Raw genomic sequence first — 24,986 nt, 5'->3', positions numbered from 1 at the left:
AGTCCGCTTTTTAATTTCCGATTTCACCAGGCTGGTAGTCCTGATCTGGTATTACAAAAAATGTTTGGAGCCCTTGTTTAAGTGAAGTTCACTTTATTCGGGGATGATAATATTGGTTAAGCTCGCATTTCCATTTCTGTTAATCCTGCTCTGATGGCACTATGAAGTGTTTGGATGCAGGAATAGTTCATGCAAAAATGAAAACTGACTCCTCCTCAAGTGGTATATCCTTAATGACTTTATAAAGGAAGATGTTTTGAAGAAAGCTGAAAACCTGTAACCATTGACTTCTATAGAAGGAAAGACGATATGGAAGTTGTTGCAGCATTCTTCAAAATATCTTCTTTTGTATTCAACAGCAGAAAGAAGCTCAGACCGCCTTTTGAGTTTGAACTTCCTTTAATTCATAAAGTGGCAATTATTGAAGCATAATGACATGCATAATTCCGGTTCAGGTAACAATTATGCTAATATATATTGTCCTGTTCGTTAACGCAGTCTGTTCGCAGGTACAGAGATAATGAACAGAGCAAAAGGTGTTTACATCAGTGTGACACATCATCATTTTCACACATCATTTTTATCAGTCTCTCGCCGCCTTCTTTCGCGCTCAGTAGTCATAGTAACCTGCCAGAGGGGCGCTTAGCAACACGAGAGGAGGAGGACCAGCATCATCTGCTGCGAGCGGAGGAAAAACAGCCGATGCATCGACCTTCACTTCATCCAGCCCTGCTCCTGTTACCGAACTGCGGGATTTGACCTTAATTTCTATTTTATAAAACGTCACACATCTGTAAAACTCGATTTAACGCTATAATATATATTCCGATCGCCGTGATGAAGTTCGTCGTGGTTATAGTTTCCGCTGGCCTTTTGGCTTTTCTCGGCGCGGTCATCTGCATCATCGCCAGCGTGTACCGGCGCTCATCAGCCGCCGCGCCCCAAGGGCTCTCCGACAACCGCTCGCTGTCGCTCCTGGAGCCGCTGCCGGGATCGGTAGCGCACGCTGGGCCGCTCGGCGCTCTCCATGGTGCTGAATCTTACGAAGGAGAAGGTTTGGACATCGGCCTCGAGATTCCATCGATCAATGAGCTGAGCACCGGGGACGTGACCAGGCCGAGTCCTAAACAATTCACCCTCAATCGACTCATCTGCACCCCCGTCCCACTGAGCGACTGCAAATCAAGAGGTTTGAGGGAACAATCCGACGATGCGTTCGCCGAGGAGGAGGACTGGAGCCTCCGCACCACCGCCGAGGAGCTCCGGCAGATCGTCATGCAACAAAACGATCAGATCCTCATGGACCAGAGAACCATCACCGAGCTCACCGGAAAGCTATCGGAGTGTGAGAACGGGCTGGAGGAGCGGACCCTGAACGAGCGCAGTATGGGAGTGTGGGCGGGCGGCCGTCGCCACATGGCCGGGGATGATGTGAGCGGCTCGGTTGCAGTACAGCTGCAGACCGCGCGGGCTGTGGAGGAGCTGGAGAGGGCGATACTTCAGCTCAAAGACCGCATAGAGAAGTTGGAGGTGAGTATGAGAAACTGCAACACTTTATACTTCGATCTACAGGTTTAAATGAATGAATCTGGTTTCTGCAGTACAGGGCAGCTTTTCCAATTTTCATTTTAGTGACACATTAAAACACCAGATTAGACTTTTCTGAAATCCTTAATATGTTTTCTAACCACCTAAGAAAGATATCCACAGAAGCCATGCAATATATATATATATACATAATACATGTGTATTAGGTTGAAAAAGACTATATTTGCCATTATGCATACAAATCACAACATCACCAATTAACAACAACAACAACAAAAAAAAAAAAAGCATTATGAAAAAACTGGGTATAGGCACCATCAACATTGAAGTTTTGGTTGATCTTACTTGCTCCTGCTCATCATTTCTGTTGCTACACTGTTTCTCTGTGTGCACCTTTCTCTCATTTGCCCTCCATCTTGTCCATCTATGGTGTAGAAGGCACATGCATAAATCATGAGGGAAGACAGAATAGTTCAGGTTTGCAGCCAACAACACCCTCAGTCACCTAAACTGCAGATTTTGTTTATTACAAACTCTTATTATTATTTGAAACAAATTATTTGAAATAATTGGTCAATTTAAATGAAATATAGACATTTTAAAAATTTAAAGTTGACAAACTTGAGAACAATTTTGAAATGTTGCCTTTTCAAATAGTAAAGTAAGCACTAAAGGGATAGTTCACCCCCCAAAATGAAAAGAATTATGTCATAAGTTACTTCATTTGTTCCAGCCATGTTTGCATTTCTTTCTTGTTGAACACAAAAGAGGACATTTTAAAGAAAGCTGGAGACCTGTAACCATTGCCTTCCATAGAAAAACAAATACTATGGAAGTCAATGGTTAGTTCTTCAAAATGTTATTATGTGTTAAACAAAGAAAGTGTGTAAATATTGAGTACATTTACATTTTTCGGGTAACTATTACTGAATGTGAAATTAAAACTAAACATCAATATGTTAAAAAGCAAAAACTTACAAAGCTTAAAACAATTAAAGTCTATAAATGTTGAAAAAAAATGCTTATTTAACATATTAGTGAACTATAATATGAAAATAAATGAAACAGGCTGTTATCATTTAAACAGATTATCTTTCATTTTTATTTGGAAATTTTTTAATATTATTAAAGCATGCATTATAGCTAAAACTGTATTAAAACGATCTGTATTATAGATCTGTATTCTTAAAGGAAACATTGCTTTTTTCAATCAAATTAGAGGGAGACTTTAAACTTTTACAAAATATTGTAATACCATAATAAAAATATTTTACAAAGGCATTTTTTAGGCAAATGCTGGCAAATGTGGATAATAACCAGATGGAGTTTCTCATACATCCCACGACTCAACATGAGCAGATTTAGCACATTTAGTCAGCATAAACAAGCTGTGACCAACAGACACCAACAATAATAACACACAGATCCAGCAGAACACAACCAACGTGACTCTTGATGTCTGTCAGTACAGTGTGAATTATCCTTATTGTTTGTGGAACAGAGCAAACTATTTATCATTAACTGAAAATACTCATATCCACTCTAGCTTTTCTAGTTTTCTAGTCTTTGAATGAATATAAATACCAAGTTATATACACAGGCTTTATTAGAACTACATGCTTCAGCCTACTCTTTTTGTGAACCGCAAAAACATACTTTAACATACATTTGACTGCAGTTTCTAGGTATGGGGTTATACGACACCTACACCATTTGTTCCTTTTCACACTAATGATGTTATCCCAAAATGGACAACTTTTCAGGCATGTTCATTTTGCCCAATAGCTCACTTTGTCAACCCAGGCTCATTCCGATTAAGTACCTCCATATACATTTCTGGAGAGAGCGAAATACATTCCAGGAGCTACGTTTTTTTGCAGTTTTAGCGAATCCACCAGAGGCCACTATGTACTCTTTTTCCAATCTCAAATTTCTCTCTCGAGTGCCATTCGCACCTGCTGTTCTCACGTAAATCAACCAGAGGCCACTATCGACAGACTGATTTACCGACTGACCAATTGACTGATGCCCCCAACCTCCCCTTCCTTAAACCTAACCGATAGTGTTTTAAAAAGCATCGATTGACCCGCCCAACCTCCTCCCAAAACTTAACCGCAGTGTTTTAAAAAGCAATCCAGAAAAAGCAAAGCCCTCTGATTTTTTACCACATTTTCAGATTTTACCACATTCTCACTCTGTTATTTACTTGCTTATATTATTCTTTAGCTTTTGTCTGTGTCTTACCTGCTTTCTGGAACCATTTTTCACTGGACTTGAACCACGTTGTCGCAGTTAACTCCGCTCTGCATCTGCATTTTAAAGATGAAATGTAGCTCCGGCTACATAATTTACAATCCCCAGAAATGTGTATAGGGCTACGTTTTCAGAAAGAGCCTATGTTGAACTTTGTATAGCATTGTACTTGTGATGTAGAGTGCTCAGGTTCGAGTCCAGTTCCACAAAAGAGGTAACAGCAATGAAAAACCACATGGTTACTGTGCACTTTTCTCTTACGTTTGCTTTTGAAAACATTGTTGGTTTTAGAGAAGGCTTCGCTGGTCTAGGTGATCTGTACGAAAAGTCTTGTCCTCTCATGGATCTCTAAAAGACACAACTGAAATGTACATCCAAAAATACCCCAAGTAATGTTTCATTTAGTAGTAGTAGTAGTAGTAGTAGTAAAACTTTATTGTCCTTGACAGGAGATTTGTTTTGGGCATCGCCATATTGCTGCAGACATTTAGTAAAAATGTAGACAGTGCTCTCTAGTGGATTTGTCATTTACAATGTGCGACAAAACATATCTGGAGCAACATATTTTCTGTTGCACAAAAATGTGAGGCATGTATTTACAACTAGCCTAGGCTGATTAAATTTGATTCAAGAAAAAATCACTCTTTCGAAGTCCTATAATGCAAATTAATATAGTCAACAGGATGGATTAGGTTTGTTATAATGACTTATTGCATCATTCCCTCTCAGATGGAAATAGGCCCTGCAGCGATAAACCACACTGAACATACTGTGAGCACACTGGGGAGCATAGTGGTGGGCGAGCCAGGCAGGCCTGTGGAGGATCTGGAGGGAGAGCTGGAAAAGAAGATTCGGCTGCTGGAGAAGGAGAGGAAGAACCTCCGCAAAGAGACCCAGAGCCACCACCAGCATATTGACCAGGGAATCAACACCCTGCAGGAGCGTATTGCAGAGCTGGAACAAAGTAAAGAGAAATGCTGTGTCAAACTCAAGGAAGTTACAGTGTATAAAAAATAAGTCTCTTCATTTTCAACTCTCCCTTACTGTTTGCTTTCCAGGTCTTACAGATTACAGTTATCCACAAGGGTATAAACTTTCCTTCCCTGTGAGGACAAACTACATGTACGGGCTTGTCAGGCGGAATATTCCAGAAATGTATGCCTTCACAGCGTGTCTGTGGCTTAAGCCTGCTGAGAGTGGAATTGGTACACCATTCTCTTATGCTGTACCAGAACAACCCAATCAACTCGTGCTGTTGCAGGGCATTCATAATCCTGCAGAACTACTCATCAATGATAAGGTAAGACCCACTACACCTTCAGTCTGCAGCTACCTTGCAAAAAACAGTTGATGGGTTTAACAATTCCCTCCATTTTCAGGTGGCACAGTTGCCTCTATCTTTGCCAAAAGGCATCTGGCAGCACATATGTGTGAGCTGGACTCTACGGGATGGAGTTTGGAAAGCATATCAAGGTGGAAAGATGAGAGGACGGGGTGACGGTTTGTCTGCATGGCACCCGATCAAATCTGGGGGCGTCTTGGTGTTGGGACAGGAACAGGTACGACGCAGAAACCTAAAAGTTTGAATACACTGTACATGCTCCAGGGGTATAATTGCCTTTAGCTTGCATGCCTGGAAGCTTTTGGTGAGTCCGAGGATCTTTATTTGCAGGTTTAGGTGTGTTTAATTAAAGATCAATAGAGGTGCCATAAGTACTGATCTATCAGCAGATCATCATATACAGATCCCCTGATAGACTTTGCTTTCAAACTCTCCAGTTTCCCTGTATCTGTTCAAGCTCTTTGAAGTGACAATCATTGGAGCCAATCACAATCTAATGAGCACATGGACATTAACATGTGTTTAAAAACCTAAACAAAAGGGCTCAAATGTTAGCAGGAAAAGGATGTACAGATTGGTGCTGAAGTTAGTACCTTTGACAACACTAATATGAAGCTAAACTCTACAAGACAGTTGCTTGCCATCAATGGTACACCTTCACTCTCATAATGTGTACCTCTAGAGCAGGGGTGCCCGAACTCGGTCCTGGAGGGCTGGTGTGCTGTAGATTTTAGCTCCAACTTGCCTCAACACACCTGCACGGTTGTTTCTAGAAAGCCTAGAAAGAACTTGATTAGCTAGCTCATTTTTGTGATTGGTGTTGGAACTAAACTTTGCAGGACACCGGCCCAGGTATGAACAATTTTGTTCCTGGAAGGTCATTGTCTTGCAGAGTTTGCTCCAACACACTTTCATGAAAGCTTCTAGTCAGTCTACAGACATTAAACAGTTGATTCAGATGTTTAATTAAAGTTGAAAATAAACTCTGCAGGACATTTGCCTTCTTACCACTGGAATGAACTGGTAACACTTTATTTTGATGGTCTATTTGAGTATTAGTAGACTGGCTGCTTAATATCTGTTGATACTGCTCCTTCAACAGACATTTAACTGACCATCAGAAACTTTGCACGTACATGTCAACTTACACTAACCCTAACCCCAACCTTAACAGTCTACTTATAATCTAATGAGATTAAGTTGGCATTTAGAGGCAATGTAACTTAAATTCAACAAACCATCAAACCAACCATCAAAATAAAGTCTGTGTGACCTAAACTATCAAATTTATAGCTTTAATATATAATGTATAGCCACAGCTTTTCACTGGAGCTTTATCCATAAAAGCATGTTTATTCACTTTACCCCTAATAATTTCAATGTAGTACTTTCAGTAAACACAAGAATGTAAATCCTAAATCAACTTTGAATTCAACTCTCTCCCGGAGGGGCCACTATCTAACCGAGATTAGGTCCAGCACACTTTCCTGTGTCTAGTGAGTCTGAAGACCTTGATAAGCTGGGTTAGTGGCCCCCCAGGAGCAGGTTTGGACACACCTGGAATACACTCTCAAGCTACACATTTATCCTCAGAACAAAACATAAAATATTTATGCTGGAGAAGTACACTTAAAGGGACATCATATATCCAAAGAAGTCCGCATTAATAATATGGTGTGTGTTCTGTACAGAAGCAAGAACAACATCTGTTGTATGTTCTTCATTGTTGTTTATGAATTGTTTGCAAGTGCAAGGCAAGCCACTTTTGAGGGTGCAAAAGATGTGACATGCGAACGACCTGATGTTTATTGAAACCTTCTGCTTTACACCTCACTTATCAAGTAAGGGTTTAGGCAGCAGAAACGCAAACCTGATTAGGGTGACCCTTACAGATCATACTGTATTGTATTGTACTGTATCGCTGATTGGAAACATAATTTTTAGGTTGTCCTTTTTAGAATTTCCCACTAGTTTACACATTAAGGGCCATTATCATACACCCGGCGCAATGGGGCGCAAGGCGCAGCACAATAGTCTTTTACTACTTTAAGCTTGGCGCAAGGGTCATTTTGAGGTGTTGCGCCACACTGTTTAAATAGCAAATGGATTTGCGCTCAAATGTGCGCCCATAGGCGTTCTGGTCTTAAAAAGCAGGCGTGTTTTGAGAAACTGTAAATAGTCTGATCTTTAGAACAGAACAAAGTCTGTCTATTGTCTGGCGCAAAGTGCGCCTGGCTTACACACTATGCAATACGCAAATATCTTTACATATGAAAAAGATATAATATATTAAGGATATATATAGGATATAATAAGGATATATATATATATAGGATATAAATATAAATGATTAAAATATTACAAAACATATTAATTTCTAGCCTACATGAATTTAAAAACCACTAACTTCATACTATCTTCATCTCGGGAGGCTTTTTCAGTTCATTCAATTTGCTTTTGTATAATGTTATTTTATATCAATATAATAATATATAATAATTAATATAAATATTATTAGCAGTATTATTTATTATATACATATTTATATTTGTTTTATAAAAAAAAAACTTAGATTTGCCCACCTGTCAGGTGTTAGACCATACGAGGCATAGCAGGTGTATTTGGAAATAACTCAGTATTTTGACCAAACTTTGTTATTATTAATCATTTATTCGTTTGCTGTAAATTAGAACTGAATTTAGAAATAGTTTTAAAACAAATCTTTGCGCTTAACAAACAAAATTTACTATTTATAGGCTAATTGATGTCTGTGCAGTAAGGTCTCCCTATCAACGAGAGCAAAAGTGAAAGTGAACTTACTTTACGTCATTTTAATAGCAATGCGCTTATGGCGCGACGCAGCTGGCTCTCAAAGGTAATGGAAGATGAGACTCTGATTGGTTTATTCTCAAAACACACCTATAACTCATTAAGAAAATAAACTCAACCCTTTTAGACTATGCGCCATGGCGCAAAGCGGATTTTCCCGTCCTTATGTTAGCAAAAATGCGTTCTGTCACGCCCTGAAAGCGTTTGCGCCCTGCGTTTTGCACTTTTCGCATGGACCTTTTTCGCAAAAAAGTTAGCTTTTCCTGTATAGGTTTATGTATACTTAAGGGATTGATACGTTTACTTTCAAAGGTACTACCCTACTGTCAAAGTATTGTACTTTTAGTGTTACCATTTTATCATATTATAACAAACATTTGGCTTTTCTTGGTTCTAATTCAGGATACCCTTGGTGGGCGGTTTGACGCATCCCAGGCTCTTGTTGGGGAACTTTCATTGTTTAACCTGTGGGACCGAGTGTTGTCACCAACTGAGGTGGCCGCTCTGGCATCTTGCGCAGAATCACCACGCCTGGGGAATGTGGTGCCCTGGACTGACAGAGACGTGGACGTGTTTGGCGGGGCCGTGAAGGATCCTGTGGACCCCTGCATTAAGAGCTCCCATCCCCGGCAGTGAGTGGGGCCAAAAAATGGATACCTTTCTTTTTAAGGAGCTAGTAAAAGAGGCCAAAAACAGCTCGAAAGATGTGACAACTGTGGCGTGGTCCATGTCTATGTATAGAATGTATTTACCATAGAGCTACACTCTCACCGAGTGTTCACTTCTGCGGGGAAGGGATTTGTCTGTGCGCGTGATTGTGTTAGTTCAGATAAAGCTGCAGCCGAAGGCTTTTAAAGGCCTGTTTGCGTCTCGTGTTCCTTGTGTTATTTCATACCCTATTTCCCACAGCATTACCGCACAGTGGTCCCTTCAGATGTAGAGAATGTTTTTTTAATAAGATGGATGCGGCTCATTTTCACAGCAACTGTCTTGGTCTTGTTTCATTATTTGTGTAAAGTAGAGCTTTCACTTCTGTCCCCAAGCCTTTTCCTTTCTTGTTTTTTTATTACTGGTTCCTTAGGGTTGCTTCCTTTGTAGTACACTGTTATTTCAGTCTGGCAGCACTTAAAGGTGTACAACATCTTATCTTTATCATAACATGTCTTAAAGGTTTGTCTTTTGGCATCTGGTCAAACCGACTTTGCACTGTGTTTTTTTCCCTCACACATTCAGAAATCCAAAAATGTGTCATTTGAAGCTTAGTATATTAAACACCACAGATCTGACGTGCAGCTCACACACTATGAACATATGAATGTAAAACTGTGTTTAGCATCTTGTCGTGTTACCATTGCATTGCACCTCGTCCGACCCTTTCACAGTGAAAAGCTTAAAGGGAAGTGCCTGTGTTTATTTGACTTTCGCTATCGATTGATCAGCTGTGATGTCAGTGTAGTGCTTCTTTATATTTGCACCACCAAGGATCTGCAATGATATTGTGACAAATGTGGATGAAAATATTAAAAAATTAAGAGTGTGTTGTCTTGCTTAGTTTTTAAATGTCACGCAACCCCAAATTTGAACCACAAAACATCCTAATTGCCTGAAAATACTGCAATATGCACAATAGGACAGAATCAGCTCAAAGACCAGAATGCAAATCCTCACATTCACTCCGCTGCTGTTGAATTATAGATGTGTGTTAATCATTCCATCCATCACAATGACCCCTGCTGCTTCCCACAAGCAACCTCTTTTCTCTTCAGTTTCTGTTCATCACATAATAATAACAGCATCACATTGTGTTCAATTGCTTCCCTTTCACAGGATTTTTTAAGCTGTAAACTTGCTTACATTCTTTCTGAAATTTTGAGGTTAGATTATCCCCTCCCCCTGCTTTTATTTGTAAATCTATCTAGGGAAAAAAAAGAAAATCCCCTATAATCCACAACTCAAAGCATGGTCTGTCGGGGAAACTCACGGAAAGCTTTTTACATGATCAAGTGTTGTGCCTCAAAATCCAGCGAGTTTCCATACTGTACAAGAGGAGAGCTTAATGCTGCAGCTCAATATTCTATTGAGAGTCACACATCACACAGTTTAGCTTTATTGCAGTGTTGACAGCATAGCTTATCTATAATTCATTCCTTTCATTAGAATAAAATGTGAAATTAACAAATTTGAAGTGTAATCTAAAAATGTTAGGACTGCAGTAGTTGAAATAATTTCAGTTATTAAAATATATTGTTAATTGTACTACGCCACATTACTTTACCATTGCCGTGGATGGACACCAAGTGCAACAATGTTTAGAACTTCATCGAACGTGGTGCAATTCCATTATGCTTCTCGACTGGTGTGTGAAGCCCTCAGAGTGTTTCCACGAGTAGTTGTACAGCGGTGCTACTCCGACCATTAGTGTAAGCATGTTACTTCGATTGGTCTCACGCAGTCACGTGATTTGATTTCACAGGTCAGAGTTCACCATGCTGGAACATTGCAACACAGCAAACTGTGAAACTTGTCACACAAGCTTTTGTTTTCAGTCTGATGCATTCGCGTGCGTATAAATGGAAGTCTATGGGGCGAAAAGTGCAGTGTGACCACAGCTTAACTCTAAACTGTGAGAATACGAAGCATGTCAAAAAAGTTCCAGAACTTTGTGTAGTCGCCACAGACCAATAGTAGCTTGAAGGTGTTTAAGACTAAAACAAACTCCCCTTTAGTGAAATTGCTGAAATTAACTCATAAAGTACTTTGTTTTAGCAGGATTTTGTTCAAAATAAGGTCATTTCAGTACTTTTTTTGAGATTTTGTTTGAAGTACATCGAGGACTTAAATCAGGGGTCATCAAACTTGTTCCTGGATGGCCGGTGTCCTGCAGATTTTAGCTCAGACCCTAATTAAACACACCTGAACCAGCTAATTAAGGTCTTAAGCTGCGATCACACTGGGCTTTTCCTCCCATAGACTTCCATTCATATGCACGCGAATGCGTCAGACCGGAAACGCAGGGTTATGCATAAAGTTTCGGAGATTGCTGCAGTGCAAAGTTCAAGCTTGGTGAACTCTGGACCTGTGAAATCGAATCACTTGACTGCTTGAGACCAATCGAGGATCAAAACATGACATCTCTGGACAGAATTTTAAAATATGGAGCAATCGCTCGCTTTTTAAATATCTAACCATCTTGTTTAATCCCGCCCCTATTCGCAGCGCCGTACGACAGAATTTCACACACACAAACTCTAGTGTGACCGCAGCTTTACTAGGTATACTTGAAACATCCAGGCAGATGTGTTGAGGCAAGTTGGAGGTAAATCCTGCAGGGACACCGGCCCTCCGGGCCCGAGATTGGTGACCTCTGCCTTAAATCAGCAGGAGGGATAATTTACTCAACCCCTCAGGCCATCTCAGATGTAGGTGACAGTTTTCTACAGCAGAGCATTAAAGAAGACTTCATCACTGAAAATGTTGTTTATGCAAGTCATAAAATGTGAGTCATTACCTGCAGGAGAAGCCACATGGGGGCGATGCAATGTAGATTGGGTGGTGGTTGGAGGCCAGGGCCACAAATACACATATTTTAATTCAATTACACTTAAATTAAAAAATATATATTTTTTAGTCAACTGAATCTAGAGTAGGTTTAGTCTAGAGTAGATTTAGTCAACTGAAATTTAATGAAATTCACTAGACTTAAATTAGACTAAAACTAAAATGGTTCAGATAACTAAAAATTGTCTAAATCTAAAGTGGAATTTTAGTCAAAAGACTAATGCTGTGTTCACACCAGATGCGGAACGTGCGTCAAGCACGAGTGATTTACATGTTAAGTCAATGCAAACGCGTGAATAGACATCCTGCAGCATAAATGATGCGAATCGCGCGATAGGCGGGTGTGCGAATAGCGCGATACGCATGAATGGTGCGGCGCGAATTGAGCATTTTGGGTGAATCGCTCGAGTTCGAAAATCTGAACTTCAGACATTTAGCTACGAAGCTAGAGCCACCGGGCAGCCCATCACTCGAATCCGCGTCTGTTCTGGAGTGAATTTGATGCACGAATGAAGCAAAATTGACGTGCGAATGAAGCAAATATGTTCACGCGGCTGTTCATGCCTCAATAGCGCGATTTATTCGCACGTTCCGCTTCTGGTGTGAACACAGCATGAGACTAAACCAAATTTAAAAAGGAAAATGAATGAGTTAATGGTCAGGTAGAAAATGGTCACAATCAGGAGCAAATGGTAACATACAGGTAAATCCAGAAGCATAGTCAGGCAGGATAAGCAATAAAAAAAGGTGAGGGTCAAAACACGGAGAGACAAAACAAGGAAAAATGCTTTGTGATGTTACAGGGTGCAAACCAACAAGACTCAACCATATCTGTGTGTGTGCTGTTTATATCGTTTATGTTATACGGTCTTTAGAAGCTCCCAGCTGTGTGTGTGTGTGTGTGTGTGTGTGTGTGAGAAAGAGAGAGAGAGAGATCAATGGAAAACCGGGGCAGGTGTGTGTATTGCCTGAAGGGAGTTGTAGCTTATATGGTGTAGTCAGAGTAAAAGTGAATGTTCTCCATTAATCCTTGAGGGTTTGATCTCTGGTGATCTTGACAGAATGCAATCATTTCTTGCTCTTTCAGCATTTCTTTAGCATTAAGTGAACATAAGTAATTGCATCATGTTTCGATAAGTCTTTCCACCACAGAAAAACATCAGTTAAACTGCTGCTATCAGTTAGCCCTTTTTTAACATGTTTTCATAATATAAACATTAATTTCAATAAATCCTGATCTATTCAAAATTTCATTTATAAATCTATTTTTGATTACAGTACCAGTGTGACTGCATGCTAACAGGTCTTAGATCAGTGTGACTGTTATCTGGGGCAAATTCACCAGCTGTGCACAGATGTATCTGGCGCTTAATACAGGTCAGTGACAAGCCGGAGAGAAAACAAGGGAGATGAATGCTTGGTTTGTTTTGGTTTGATCCTGCTCAGACTGCAGTGAGGTTACTCATGGACATGACCCAGCTGTGGTCTGATTTATAGTGAATATTCACCAGAATAAATGTATCTATTAACGATTATGCTCATATGATGGTTTAAAGGGGTTCTATTAAAAGTAAAACAAACAAGTAAATAACAGGGTAAAAATGTGGTAAAATCTGAAAGCGTGGTAAAAATCAAATGAGGGCTTTTCTTTTTTTCTTTATTGCTTTTGAAATGACTGTTGGTTGGGTTTAGGGAAGTGGGTGGGTGGGTTGGTGGCTCGGTTGGTGCTTTAAAACACTATTGGTTGGGTTTATGGAAGGAGGAGGGTGGGTCTGTCAGTCAGTCAGTTTATGAAAAAACAACAAGAGCATCATGTACAAAGACTTGCAATGAATTCATACTAAAAACCATGTGTATGTACAAAGCTGTAAATTTGCATACACAGTAAAAAATTTAGATGTATGAAACACTGCGTACGCGATATCCCACGCATATTTCTCTTTGTACATCCAAATTAAGGTAAAACTGAGCGCACGTGCATGAGAGCAAAACCCCTCCCTGCCTCCTCCCCCTAATAAACATGGTAATGACTCTACTTTGGCAAAAGCCAGCAAAAAAAAAACTTGACAGAATGTGAAATGGAGGTGCTCCTATCGGAGGTACACCGGAGAAAAGCGGTGTTATTTGCAAGTTTGTCCTCCGGAATTAATAACAAAAGAAAAAAAATAGAGTGGGAGAGTTTAGCTGACGCGGTTAACCCAGTGGGGTCTGAACATCACACTGTGAGTGAAATAAAAAAGAAATGGTCTGATGTACAGGTGCAGGTTAAGAGGAGAACAGCGGCGCACCGTTAAAGTGTGGACCGAACCGGCTGGGAACAAGGGATGCTGAACTAACTCCCCTTGAGGAGAGAGTTGCCTCAATTGTGGGCAACACTTTACTGTCTGGAGTAGTATCCGTGTCTGTGTGGAAGACACAGATGTATAAGAGGAACACTTTGTTAGGGAGGTATAACAGCACCCCTCCACTCTTATCAAGGCAGCGTCACCGGCATTTCAGCTGCCCAATTGCCCACTCTAAAACTGACTGAATGCCTGCCACTTTAGAGCCTCATCCCAGCCATGCTGTTTGTGAGGATGAATAATTCATGGGTTGACCAAGGCCACCTTGCTACAATATTTGTTAAGCGCATTGTAGCATCACATATTATTTGCACATTTATTGAATGGAAATGTTTTCGATTGACGTATGCAAATTTGTATTCAGATGGCTTCGTTATAGCAATGTGTGTGCAGTAGATCGCTCCGATTACACTGGGAAAACCGGTGACCTCTGCAAATTGTACTTTTTTGCAACTGTATGGTATGAAAGCCTTATATACGTGCTAGACAATGCGGATGATCCTGTCCCACACAGCTGCCATTGCACGACTCAAAGATGTGCAATTTAACATAATTGCCTCTAGGAGTCGCCAATGAAAACAAAACAAACACACACAAAAAATGCACGTACACCAGACAAAGTTGTCGTGGACCAACACACATTCGCACGGTCATTTCATCTTTAGTAAATCCAAACGTTAGCGTGAAATCTGGCTTATGGAAAGTTTTTGAGCGTACGTAGTGTTGAAACATGAGGCCACAGGTGTGAATGGCATTTGCAAGGGAAATTTTAAATCTCAAAAAGCATAAACAGCGGCCTCTGGTGGATTCGTGAAAACAAAAACTGCAAAACAAATCTCCTGCTTATACCTGCTAGATAATGAAATGTCCCTTTACATGGACAGACTCAACTATCTGTGAACAAAAACAAATAACTACAAATATTAGAGAAGCATTATAATAGTATAACAGTGTATACAGTTGAAGTCAGAATTATTAGCCCCCCTGTTTATTTTTTTTCCCTAATTTCTGTTTAACGGACAGAAGATTTTTTTAAAACACATTTCTAAACATAATAGTTTTAATAGCTCATTTCTAATAACTGATTATTTTATCTTTTGCCATGATGACAATAAATATTATTTGACTAGTTATTTTTCAAGACACTTCTATACAGCTTTAAGTGACATTTGAAGACTTAACTAGGTAAATTAGGTTAACTAGGCAGGTTAGGGTAATTAGGCAAGTTATTGTATAACGATGGTTTGTTCTGGAGATTATCAAAAAAAAATTAGCTTAAAGGGGCTAATAATTGAGTCCTTAAATGGTGTTTAAAAAATTAATAACTGCTTTTATTCTAGCCGAAATGAAACGAATAAAACTTTCTCCAGAAGAAAAAAACATTATCAGACATACAGTGAAAATTTTCTTACTCTGTTAAACATAATTTGGGAAATATTTAAAAAAGAAAAAAAATCTAAGGGGGGCTAATAAATCTGAATTTAACTGTACTTGATTTTAATGTGACAAATCAAAATACAGTTACTAATATTAGTAAAAAAATTATCAAAAGTTTCCATAAAATAATGTTTATATATAAAATCAAAACTTCATCAAATGATGCTTGTAAAAATCAAAAACCAGAATTAAATTAGTGTTTGTGTTTAAGAATGCGTCTCTTTTGCTATGAAATCACAAGTAAATAATTACTTTAAAAGCTAGAATTTTACTATTTTCATCATATATGCAACTGGATTATGGACTTTCTGACTAACAGACCTCAGAATGTTAGATCAGGTCACATCTGCTCCACCACCGTCACACTCAACACTGGTGTACCACAGGGCTGTATGCTGAGCCCCTTCCTCTACTCCCTTTTTACCGTTGACTGTAGGCCTGTTAATAGATCCAACACCATCATCAAATTTGCAGATGACACCACAGTGATTGGTCTAATCAGTAACAATGATGAGACGGCCTACAGGGAGGAGATACAGCATCTGGCCACTTGGTGCACCGACAATAATCTGCTCCTTAACACCAAAAAGACCAAGGAGCTCATTGTGGACTTCAGAAAGGGACGAACAGGCTCACATGATCCCATCCACATCAATGGGATGGCCGTTGAGCCTGTCTCATCCTTTAAGTTCCTGGGGACCCACATCTCAAAGGACCTTTCCTGGACCACCAACACCTCCAGCCTGATCAAGAAGGCTCACCAGCGCCTATTCTTCTTAAGGCAACTGAAGAAGAACCAGCTTTCATCAGCCGTCTTGGTGAACTTCTACCGCTGCACAATAGAGAGCATCCTGACAAACTGTGTCACAGTCTGGTATGGAAGCTGCTCTGTTGCTGAGCGTAAGGCACTGCAGCGGGTGGTGAAAACTGCCCAACGCATCACAGGGACCACACTGCCAGCCATAGAGGACATCCAGAAGAAACACTGTTTGCGCCGAGCACGCAGTATTCTGAAGGACACCTTTCACCCCGCTCACAGACAGTTTTCTCTCCTGCCCTCCGGCAGGTGCTTCAGGCTCCCCCGGACAAAAACCAGTAGACTGAGGAACAGCTTTTTCCCCAGAGCTGTCTCCCTGCTGAACTCTGCCCCACACTGACTCTTTCTGTCTATAATGTTCATAGTACATCCATCTGTAAATATCACCATAGTTTTCTATAACTGCACTTTATAACTTATTCCTGTGTCCTGCACTTGCTGCTATTGCACAGCTGGTTAGACCTAAACTGCATTTCGTTGCATTGTACTTGTACATGTGTAATGACAATAAAGTTGAATCTAATCTAATCTAATCTAATATATATACAGAAAAAGGAGTACTTCATGATGATGGCATTTATCACTGACCGGCGTTTTAATGAAGATAACTTGGAATGTACGAAATAAATGCACTTAACAACCATCGCATTTTGCTCAAGTGTTTAATTTTGCGATGTGGATGTGGAGGTTTCTGGAGACCGCGAAAGAATTTCCGGAAGGTACGTTTTTAGCAGTTTTTGTTTTCACGAATCCACGAGAGGCCGCTGTATGCGCTTTTTCGTATCTAAAAAGTCTTTCATATCTAAGAGTGCCTTTGCTCCCGCACTGTTCTCGCATAAACCCAGCGCAGGCCTCTGTCGACCGACCGTCTGTCTGACTGACTGGATGATTGATTGGGCAACCAGTCAATCGACTGACCTTCCCTAAACCCAACCAATTTTATCGACTGACCTGACCACCCACTTCCCTAAACCCAACCAACGGTTTACAAAAGCCGTCCAGAAAAAGAAAAGCCCTCTTCTGATTTTTATCACGTTTTCAGATTTTACCACATTCTCTCCCTGTTATTCACTTGTTCATTTTATTTTTTGGATTCTGTTTTTGTCTTACCTGCCTTCTGGAACCACTCTTCCCCGGACTCTAACCCCTACAAGGAGGTAAGCACACAGCCAGGAAGGGTGAAAAGCACTGCCGTCATACCACCTCGTAGTGTTCTCTTAAAAAATGAAATGCAGCCTTATACCGCCGGCTACATAATCCGCGGTCTCCAGAAACGTCCACACGACTACATTTTCAGAATGAACCTGTTTTGTGTCTATCAGTGACTATGGAGCTGTGTCAATTGAAACCTCACATATTTAAAGCATAACCATACAATTACAACTAATTGGATGTTGTTCTACAGAAAGATATAGCACATTCATATTTTTAAATGATTAAAATATAATCACTGATCGGGAAAGTTACTTTTGAAAGTAGTGCATTACAATATTGAGTTACTCTCCAAAAAGTTAGTTACTTAGTTACTTTTTATGGAAAGTAATGCATAACGTTACCTTTGCGTTACTTTTCCTTACCTGGCCGAGGTTTTATCTCTTTCAGAACTTGAAGTTTTTTTCAAAAGTGTTTTTCACCTTTTTATTGAAAAGTTCTGCATTTAACAACCAACTATATAATACACACATTCAATTTCCTTTGAAAAATGTAGCATAACCTTATATTTTGGGAACTTTCTGATCTCAGAGCTATACATGCTGTATCTACAGATTAATGACAGCATGTGATGTGTTTGCTACTTTTGAATGTTTTGTGTTATTAGTTAAGTAAATTCACTGTCCACTAAAATAAAGAATGCAATAAAGGTTAACTTAAACAATTTAAAGGGTCACAAATCACCAAAACACATTTTTTGAGCTGTTGACAGTCGTATATGTGTCCCACACTGCTATAAACACTATTAGGACGCCTATATTTCACTAAAAAGTGTAAATTGGTTGTTTTTGCGTTATTTCAAGCAAATTCGTACTTCCTGTTTGAAATGAATTTTTGAAGCTGCGTCACGGTCATGACATAATAGCGTTGTATTCCAACGTGCAGACTGGACGTCTGTGCCAGAGTGTCTTATTACGTCTTACAGTGTGATGCATTAATGCATGAGTAAGGCTTGGTTCAAACCATTCAGTGCGCTCTATTGTGCAACTTTATTAATATTTATTAGTGTCACCGTGTTTACGCGACATAGACGCCACGTTGTGTTGGCAAAACAAGCGTGAAGTGTTGCTTTTATAGTTTGCTGCCGTTAAGTTTTGTTTTCATTTTCTCTCTGTGAGAGCTCATCTGGATCACGTGTGGATTAACAGTGTACGCGACGCTCGACAACAATAACTTACATGTCTAAGGAGGATTATTGTTTACCTGAGAGCTGTTCTCATCTGCAAACGCTGAGATCCGGATTAACTTGTAGTCTTCTCTTCATAAAGACGCGGCTCTAGTTGCTGGTGATTGTCCTGTCTCTACAGATTTGGTAAGTGAGCGACCAGTGCTCTTTGTATATTCAGTTTGTTCGTATCGAAGTTAACTATTGCACCGAGTGCAAACATGTTAGCACCACAACCAAACTTTAACCTCGTGTAGGGTTTTTACTGCATTTTGTGACCGGAATAACACACGCGGCTTTCTGACGCTACCTGCCGTGTGCATCTCAGTTTCCGGAAAAAGCGGAGGTTTTTTTTCTCTCATTCGCCGTGCGGTATCAAACATTGCATGAAAAATACATGCTTAGAGCAGATCCTCGAATCAAATATCTTGTTTGTCGCGAGAGGCATGAATGAATTCCCTGAATGAAAGAGCCAAACTGCAGTTAAAGTCCAACATTTAATAATTTGGCAAATAATTCGACTACAGATGTCCATGTAGGTTAAACACCATCACTTTCTCCTGTGTGTGTATTTTGACTCTAAAACTCGCGCGTGCCCAAATAGACACTCCCACACCATCCCACTTTAGTTCCTCCGATATTCCCCCTAAACAGAGCTGGACACGCCCACTTTTCTGACTTTTTCCAAAGTAGAGGTGTGAAAACACCCTGCTGAAACGAGGGGGTTTCATGGCCCTTTAAGGCAAATACCTTTGTGAAGTTTATTTATAATCAAATTTCGAGAGGATGACGTGCTTATGATTGTTCACAGCTGTTCCAACTTTAGCTAATGACTGATTATCCTATCAGACAATCCTTAACTCACTTTAAATAACCAGACTTTTCTCATCTCAATATCTTCGTCTTGAAAAAACCTCCCCCCCCACCCAACCCCACTTTCCCTGCTTTCAAACGGGCGTCACGGTGCTCGTTCTCCCTGTGGTCATGTGGGTTTTCCCCGGGTCCTCCGGTTTCCTCCCACAGTTCAAAAACAAGCACTCTAAACAATTATTTCAAAATATTTTAGCTAAACTCTGAGTACACCTTTCAGCATCTATATCTGACACTTAGCTACAATAAGCAAGAGGGGGAGTCATCGAGATCTACCTGAGCCCAAACTCCCCTCTCGCCTTGCAACAGGAGGGAGCCCAGGGCTCGAGGATCTTATAAGCTCAGGGCTCTCTCCTGGGACAGCACGTTAAACTAGCTATACTATCAATCATTAGCTAAGTGTGAACTCTTGAAAAAATGTTTAATAACAAAATGAACAGTAAGACAATAAATAACATACCTAAATCAAAATAAATCTTTGAGCCTTATACATTGAATACATTTCTTCATGCGGCCTTAAAAAGTGGCCTTAGTTTCCCCAAAAAACTTACTATATTACAAAATGTCAGAGGTGGGAGTAAGTCACACATGCGCAAGTCACAAGCAAGTTTCAAGTCATAACCTTCAAGTCACAAACAAGTCAAGTCCATTTTTGTGAGACTCAAGTCAAGTCAAGTCTCTGCTTATATTTCAAGTCATGTCAAGTCATAGCTGGGTCTAGCAAGTCATATTCAAATCAATCGAATTATATATATATATATATATATATATATATATATATATATATATATATATATATTAAGGGTGTCACGATTTCGATTTTTAATTGAAATCGATCGAAATGGGGGGGGGTTCTTCAAGACGAAGATATTGAGATGAGAAAAGTCTGGTTATTTAAAGTGAGTTAAGGATCGTCTGATAGGATAATCAGTCATTAGCTAAAGTTGGAACAGCTGTGAACAATCATAAGCGCGTGATCCTCTCGAAATTTGTTTATAGATAAACTTCACAAAGGTATTTGCCTTAAATTGTTTAAGTTAACCTTTATTGCATTCTTTATTTCAGTGGACAGTGAATTTACTTAACTAATAACACAAAACATTCAAAAGTAGCAAACACATTACTTGCTAATATAGCCTATATGGTTATTTGTAGAGATATTAATGATCATTAAAGAAGCGCTGTGAGTGATTCAGTCACAATTTCAACATTAGTTTTCTCTCAAGCCTCATTAAATGTAAAAAAAATATCAATGTGTGGGAGAAGAGAAGCTAAGAACAGGTATAAATAAATAAATCTGAAACCTACTTCTAAAACCGTCAGCCATGTTTACTGATCGCACTGGGTGATCGTCCCCTTCACAGGAGATATTGCTTTTTAGTAATATGCCTGTGGTATTAAATTTCATTTGGACAGCACACAATACACTTCTAATCTAAAAGCCCCTGTCCTATACAGTAAACTTGCCACAACATGCTCTTACTTCCATCACCTTTCGAATTGGCAAATACACACATTCAGGAAGCTTTGAGAATCGGAATCTTGCAATTGGCTGTTTCTCAATTCCAAGAATGCAGAGAACGGACTTGCGTTCTTGTGGAGACCGGTCTTGCCAGGTGTCCTCGGAAGAACGAACTCAGGAGACCACGAGAACAGAGAACGCGTCCTTTGAGAAATGAGACGCTGCGTTCTTCTTTAAGGTGACATGACCTTCACACGTTTTAAATGGTAAATTATTTAAACATTACAGCATTCATACAACGATTTATTGTTTTCCCCTTTTTTCAAAATATATACTTTGCATAAAAACATTATCAGTATACTCTGCACAATATAAATAAAACTGATTTTAATACGAATTTCAACAAACAAACATGCCTAATGTGTTTATTCCTGTATTAAGATGTCCATGGTATTGTTTACTTTCACTGTTTCATTTAGGGAAACTCCTGAGGTAAATAAGTGATATCTCTGAACTTTACTGATAAATCTATATAAAATGCTGCACTTCACACCTCCAGTCGCAATGATTTCTGGGACTTCCAGAGCGAGTTCGGTGCTCAAGTCTGCATCGGTGCGTCCTCGATATCAAGATCACAACCAGGAAGTTTCACGCATCCTCTGTTCTTGTGGTCTTGAGTATTGGAACTGAACTTTGGCAGCTGATGATGACGTTGCACGAGAACACGAGGATGCAAGACCGCTGAAAAACGCATATTTAGAATCAGCCATTGCATCAGGCTAAGATGAGCACATTTTAAGTTCTTCTTCTGGAGTTTTACATGGCGGTTGGCAAACCAACTTTAAGATGAATTTTGCTCAACCTACTGATATGGAGTATGAAGCTTAACTTGGTTAGAAATCTTGAAGGATTAGTAAAGGAATACTACATGGATTTTCTATTAAAGAGAGAGTAAAAAACACTAAATAAAAAAAGAAGAGGGAGGGAAAACATACATAAGGGAGACCTATTATATCATATCTGTTAAATCTGTGTCTTTGAAACATCAAAAAATTTCATTATTAACCTTTTTGTCTTTGCTGTATAAAAAACCTTTTAGGGAGAAATGGACTATGTCAAGCTCTTTTAATCCTTTAAGAAATGAGTTGTGCTGATTACTTATTTTTGTACTTCAATTAATACACGAGGTACCATTTCAGGGAGACCACCACATCTTTCACAGTTACCATTTTCGTGCTTTTCAGTTTTAAATAAACATTGGTTTAAAGCAGAGTGCCCTATTTGTAATTGTTGTTATAATAACATCCTTTTTTCTGTTCATTATACAAGTCCTTTCTATACCCACTTTCCTTTGAATTGCATCTAGATATCTTCCCTTCTCCTCTTTCACCCATGTGTTCTGCCACACCCTCTTCATCTCAGATACAATCAACCCCTTTACTTCTCCTGTACTTAAACTGACCCTAAAGATGACACCCTGCTCTTTCAATGCTTCTTTTGCCATTTTATCTACTTATTTCCTTCTGTTCCAACATGGACAAGGATCCATAAAAAGCTGACTTTCTTTCCCATTTCATCGATGTAGCAAAATTTATTTAATACATTGTATACAATATCTTGTCTGTCTGTTAAGTGTCCACTTTGAAAACTACATATTACTGATTAGGAGTACATATTACCACATTTTTATGCTGATGTCTTTCTGTCCATTACAAAACCATAAGAACAGCAATAAATTCTGTTGAAAATATGCCTTTTCCTCTTCTTACTGAGGTTTAACTGCGTATTGCAGACTAGTAAGTGCAATACTGCCTCCTATCTTTCATATAGACCATAGACACTACACACAGTAAATTCCTAACTAACCTACCTACCCACACGCAATCACCCATTTAGAGACTATATTGATTTTCATTCGACGCTGCGTGTTCAGCTCCTCTGTTCACCTCTGTCCGCTTTTTTATTTACATATATATAAATCAACACATATATATATATATATATATATATATATATATATATATATATACATATATATATATATATATATATATATATATATATATATATATATATACATATATATATATATATATATATATATATATATATATATATATATATATATATATATATATATATATATATTAGGGATGTAACGGTATTGTAAATACCGTCATACCGCAATATTAATTTTTTTCGATATTACCGAAGTCGCATGACTCGGTAAAACTATAGGTCTTGTGAGAAAATTTGCTCAGGCGAATGAAGCGAACGGGAGGTAGCTTAAACTACATTTCCCATCAGCCCAGGCGTGGCCATAATCCTTTGCGGTCTGTTGTCGCTACAGATCCAGTAATGCGGAAATAGAGTGTGCTGCTAGTAGCGGAGATGAAAAAAAGATGGAAATGATCGAACCTAAAGCGGGTGTTGTCGCCGCGCGCATACTGAATAGCAGTGTCGTCGCGCGCGTACTGAATAGCAGTGTTGTCGCGCGCGTTCTGATCAGCTGTGTAGTCGCGCGCGTATTGTAAAGCGCCGAGGGGGGGTTGAGCGCGCATACTCAAGAGCGGTGTTGTCTACTGAAGGGCTGGACGGAGGTTGTGTCGCGTCGCGGGAGCACTTTTGATCGTTTTGGAAGGGCACTTTCTATCCAAGACTAAAAAGGGCATGTGCACTGCACAGGTTGAGCCCTATGTGTGCACGTGCCTGCAAGTTGGGGAATACGACTAATAGCAGTCATGGGGACTGCAGAAACACAGCACACTGTTCAGATTGATGCAGACATTGACTTGTACCGCAAAGAGACCTCTATCTCACTCATGGTTTGTCTTCTCAAGTGGGGGAAAGACAATGCACAACGTTACCCCACTGCTGTCAACATGGGCCAAGTCATATCTCTGTCCCAGAATCCTCAGTCCCAAATGAGAGGTTTTTTTTCTGTTGCAGGGGACATTGTAAATACCCAGAGATACCAGCTTTTACCAGATTATAGTTATATGATATATATTTTCCTTTAAACCCATCTCTATCTAAGTAAGTGAGTGAGTGATTAAATGTTGAATGTGATGAGTTTTCAACAATACTAAATTGAAACTTTATTTTTTTACATGGTTTAATAATTTTTTGTTATTAAAATTGAAGTTCCTGTTTCAAAGCTTACAGATAGATGGCTAATTTGTATGTCATTGACACTTTTGGCACTTTTTTGGAGTATTTTCAAAAGTTTTGTTTTTCCTGTAAATGATTCAATAAATACCGTACCGTGACATTCATACCGAGGTCTTACCGTACCGTGAAATTCTGATACCGTTACATCCCTAATATATATATATATATATATATATATATATATATATATATATATATATATATATATATATATATATATATATATATATATATATATATATATATATATATATATGTGTGTGTGTGTGTGTGTGTGTAAATAAAAAAGGGGGTGGGGGATACACTCACTTATGTAATCCAGTACTTAAGAATAAATATTAAAGTACTGTACCAATAAAGATTTAACACTTCTACCTGAATTTAATTTAATTTAATATATTTTTATTGAAAACTGCTCTGCCTTATTCTCCAACTCCTCCTTCATCTCACTTCTTTTGACAGTGTTTTTCCTACAGTAAATTATATTGTGTTTAACTGTTTCACTCACTACACAAGTATTAGTATACTATTCAACCTTGTGTGACCCAACCTTAACCTATGTTCTTCTCAATTCTGTTCTTATCTGTTTCTCTTCCCTTACCCACAGTCGGCTGAATTTGGTACAAGTGCCTACCGGTAGTACAGTGCCACACTTTCATGATATTCTTTTTAATAATAGATTTAATTTCAAATCTATTAAGGGGAATCTGGATATCATCCTTTTCTCTATCTATGGCTGTTTTTGCTAAATTGTCTGCTTCTTCGTTACCTCTTAATCCAATATGAGCAGGAACCTATAAAAACTTTTATATCATTTTGCTTAAGTGCATATAGTTCTTGAATAACTTCTATTATCATATCTTGTCTTGTTTCTGACTTCTGCTCACCCAAACTTATTAACACAAAACTTGAATCTGAACATATTATTGCATTAGGTATTTTGACTTCACTAACCCATTTTATTGCCATATTTATTGCAA

At 39.1% G+C, this 24,986-nt stretch overlaps 2 protein-coding genes across 2 annotated transcripts in view; both read left to right on the top strand.

The window, feature by feature from the left end:
* The window catches only part of fam20cl (family with sequence similarity 20 member C, like), a 588,191-nt gene that overhangs the window by 505,288 nt on the left and 57,917 nt on the right, over positions 1-24,986 (top strand). The window lies entirely within an intron of this gene.
* Positions 707-9,509, top strand: nptxrb (neuronal pentraxin receptor b). The gene is given in 5 exon segments (NM_001044314.3): positions 707-1,530; positions 4,531-4,765; positions 4,860-5,101; positions 5,181-5,360; positions 8,375-9,509. Coding segments are annotated over 5 exon segments (1,584 nt in total). The 5' UTR covers positions 707-837; the 3' UTR covers positions 8,609-9,509.

The sequence above is a fragment of the Danio rerio genome, chromosome 22, assembly GCF_052040795.2.
Source record: "Danio rerio strain M-AB ecotype USA chromosome 22, GRCz13ab, whole genome shotgun sequence".
NCBI classification, from domain to species: domain Eukaryota; kingdom Metazoa; phylum Chordata; class Actinopteri; order Cypriniformes; family Danionidae; genus Danio; species Danio rerio.
The sequence above is the reverse complement of the archived record's forward strand: the minus strand, read 5'-3'. Positions and strand labels throughout refer to the sequence as shown.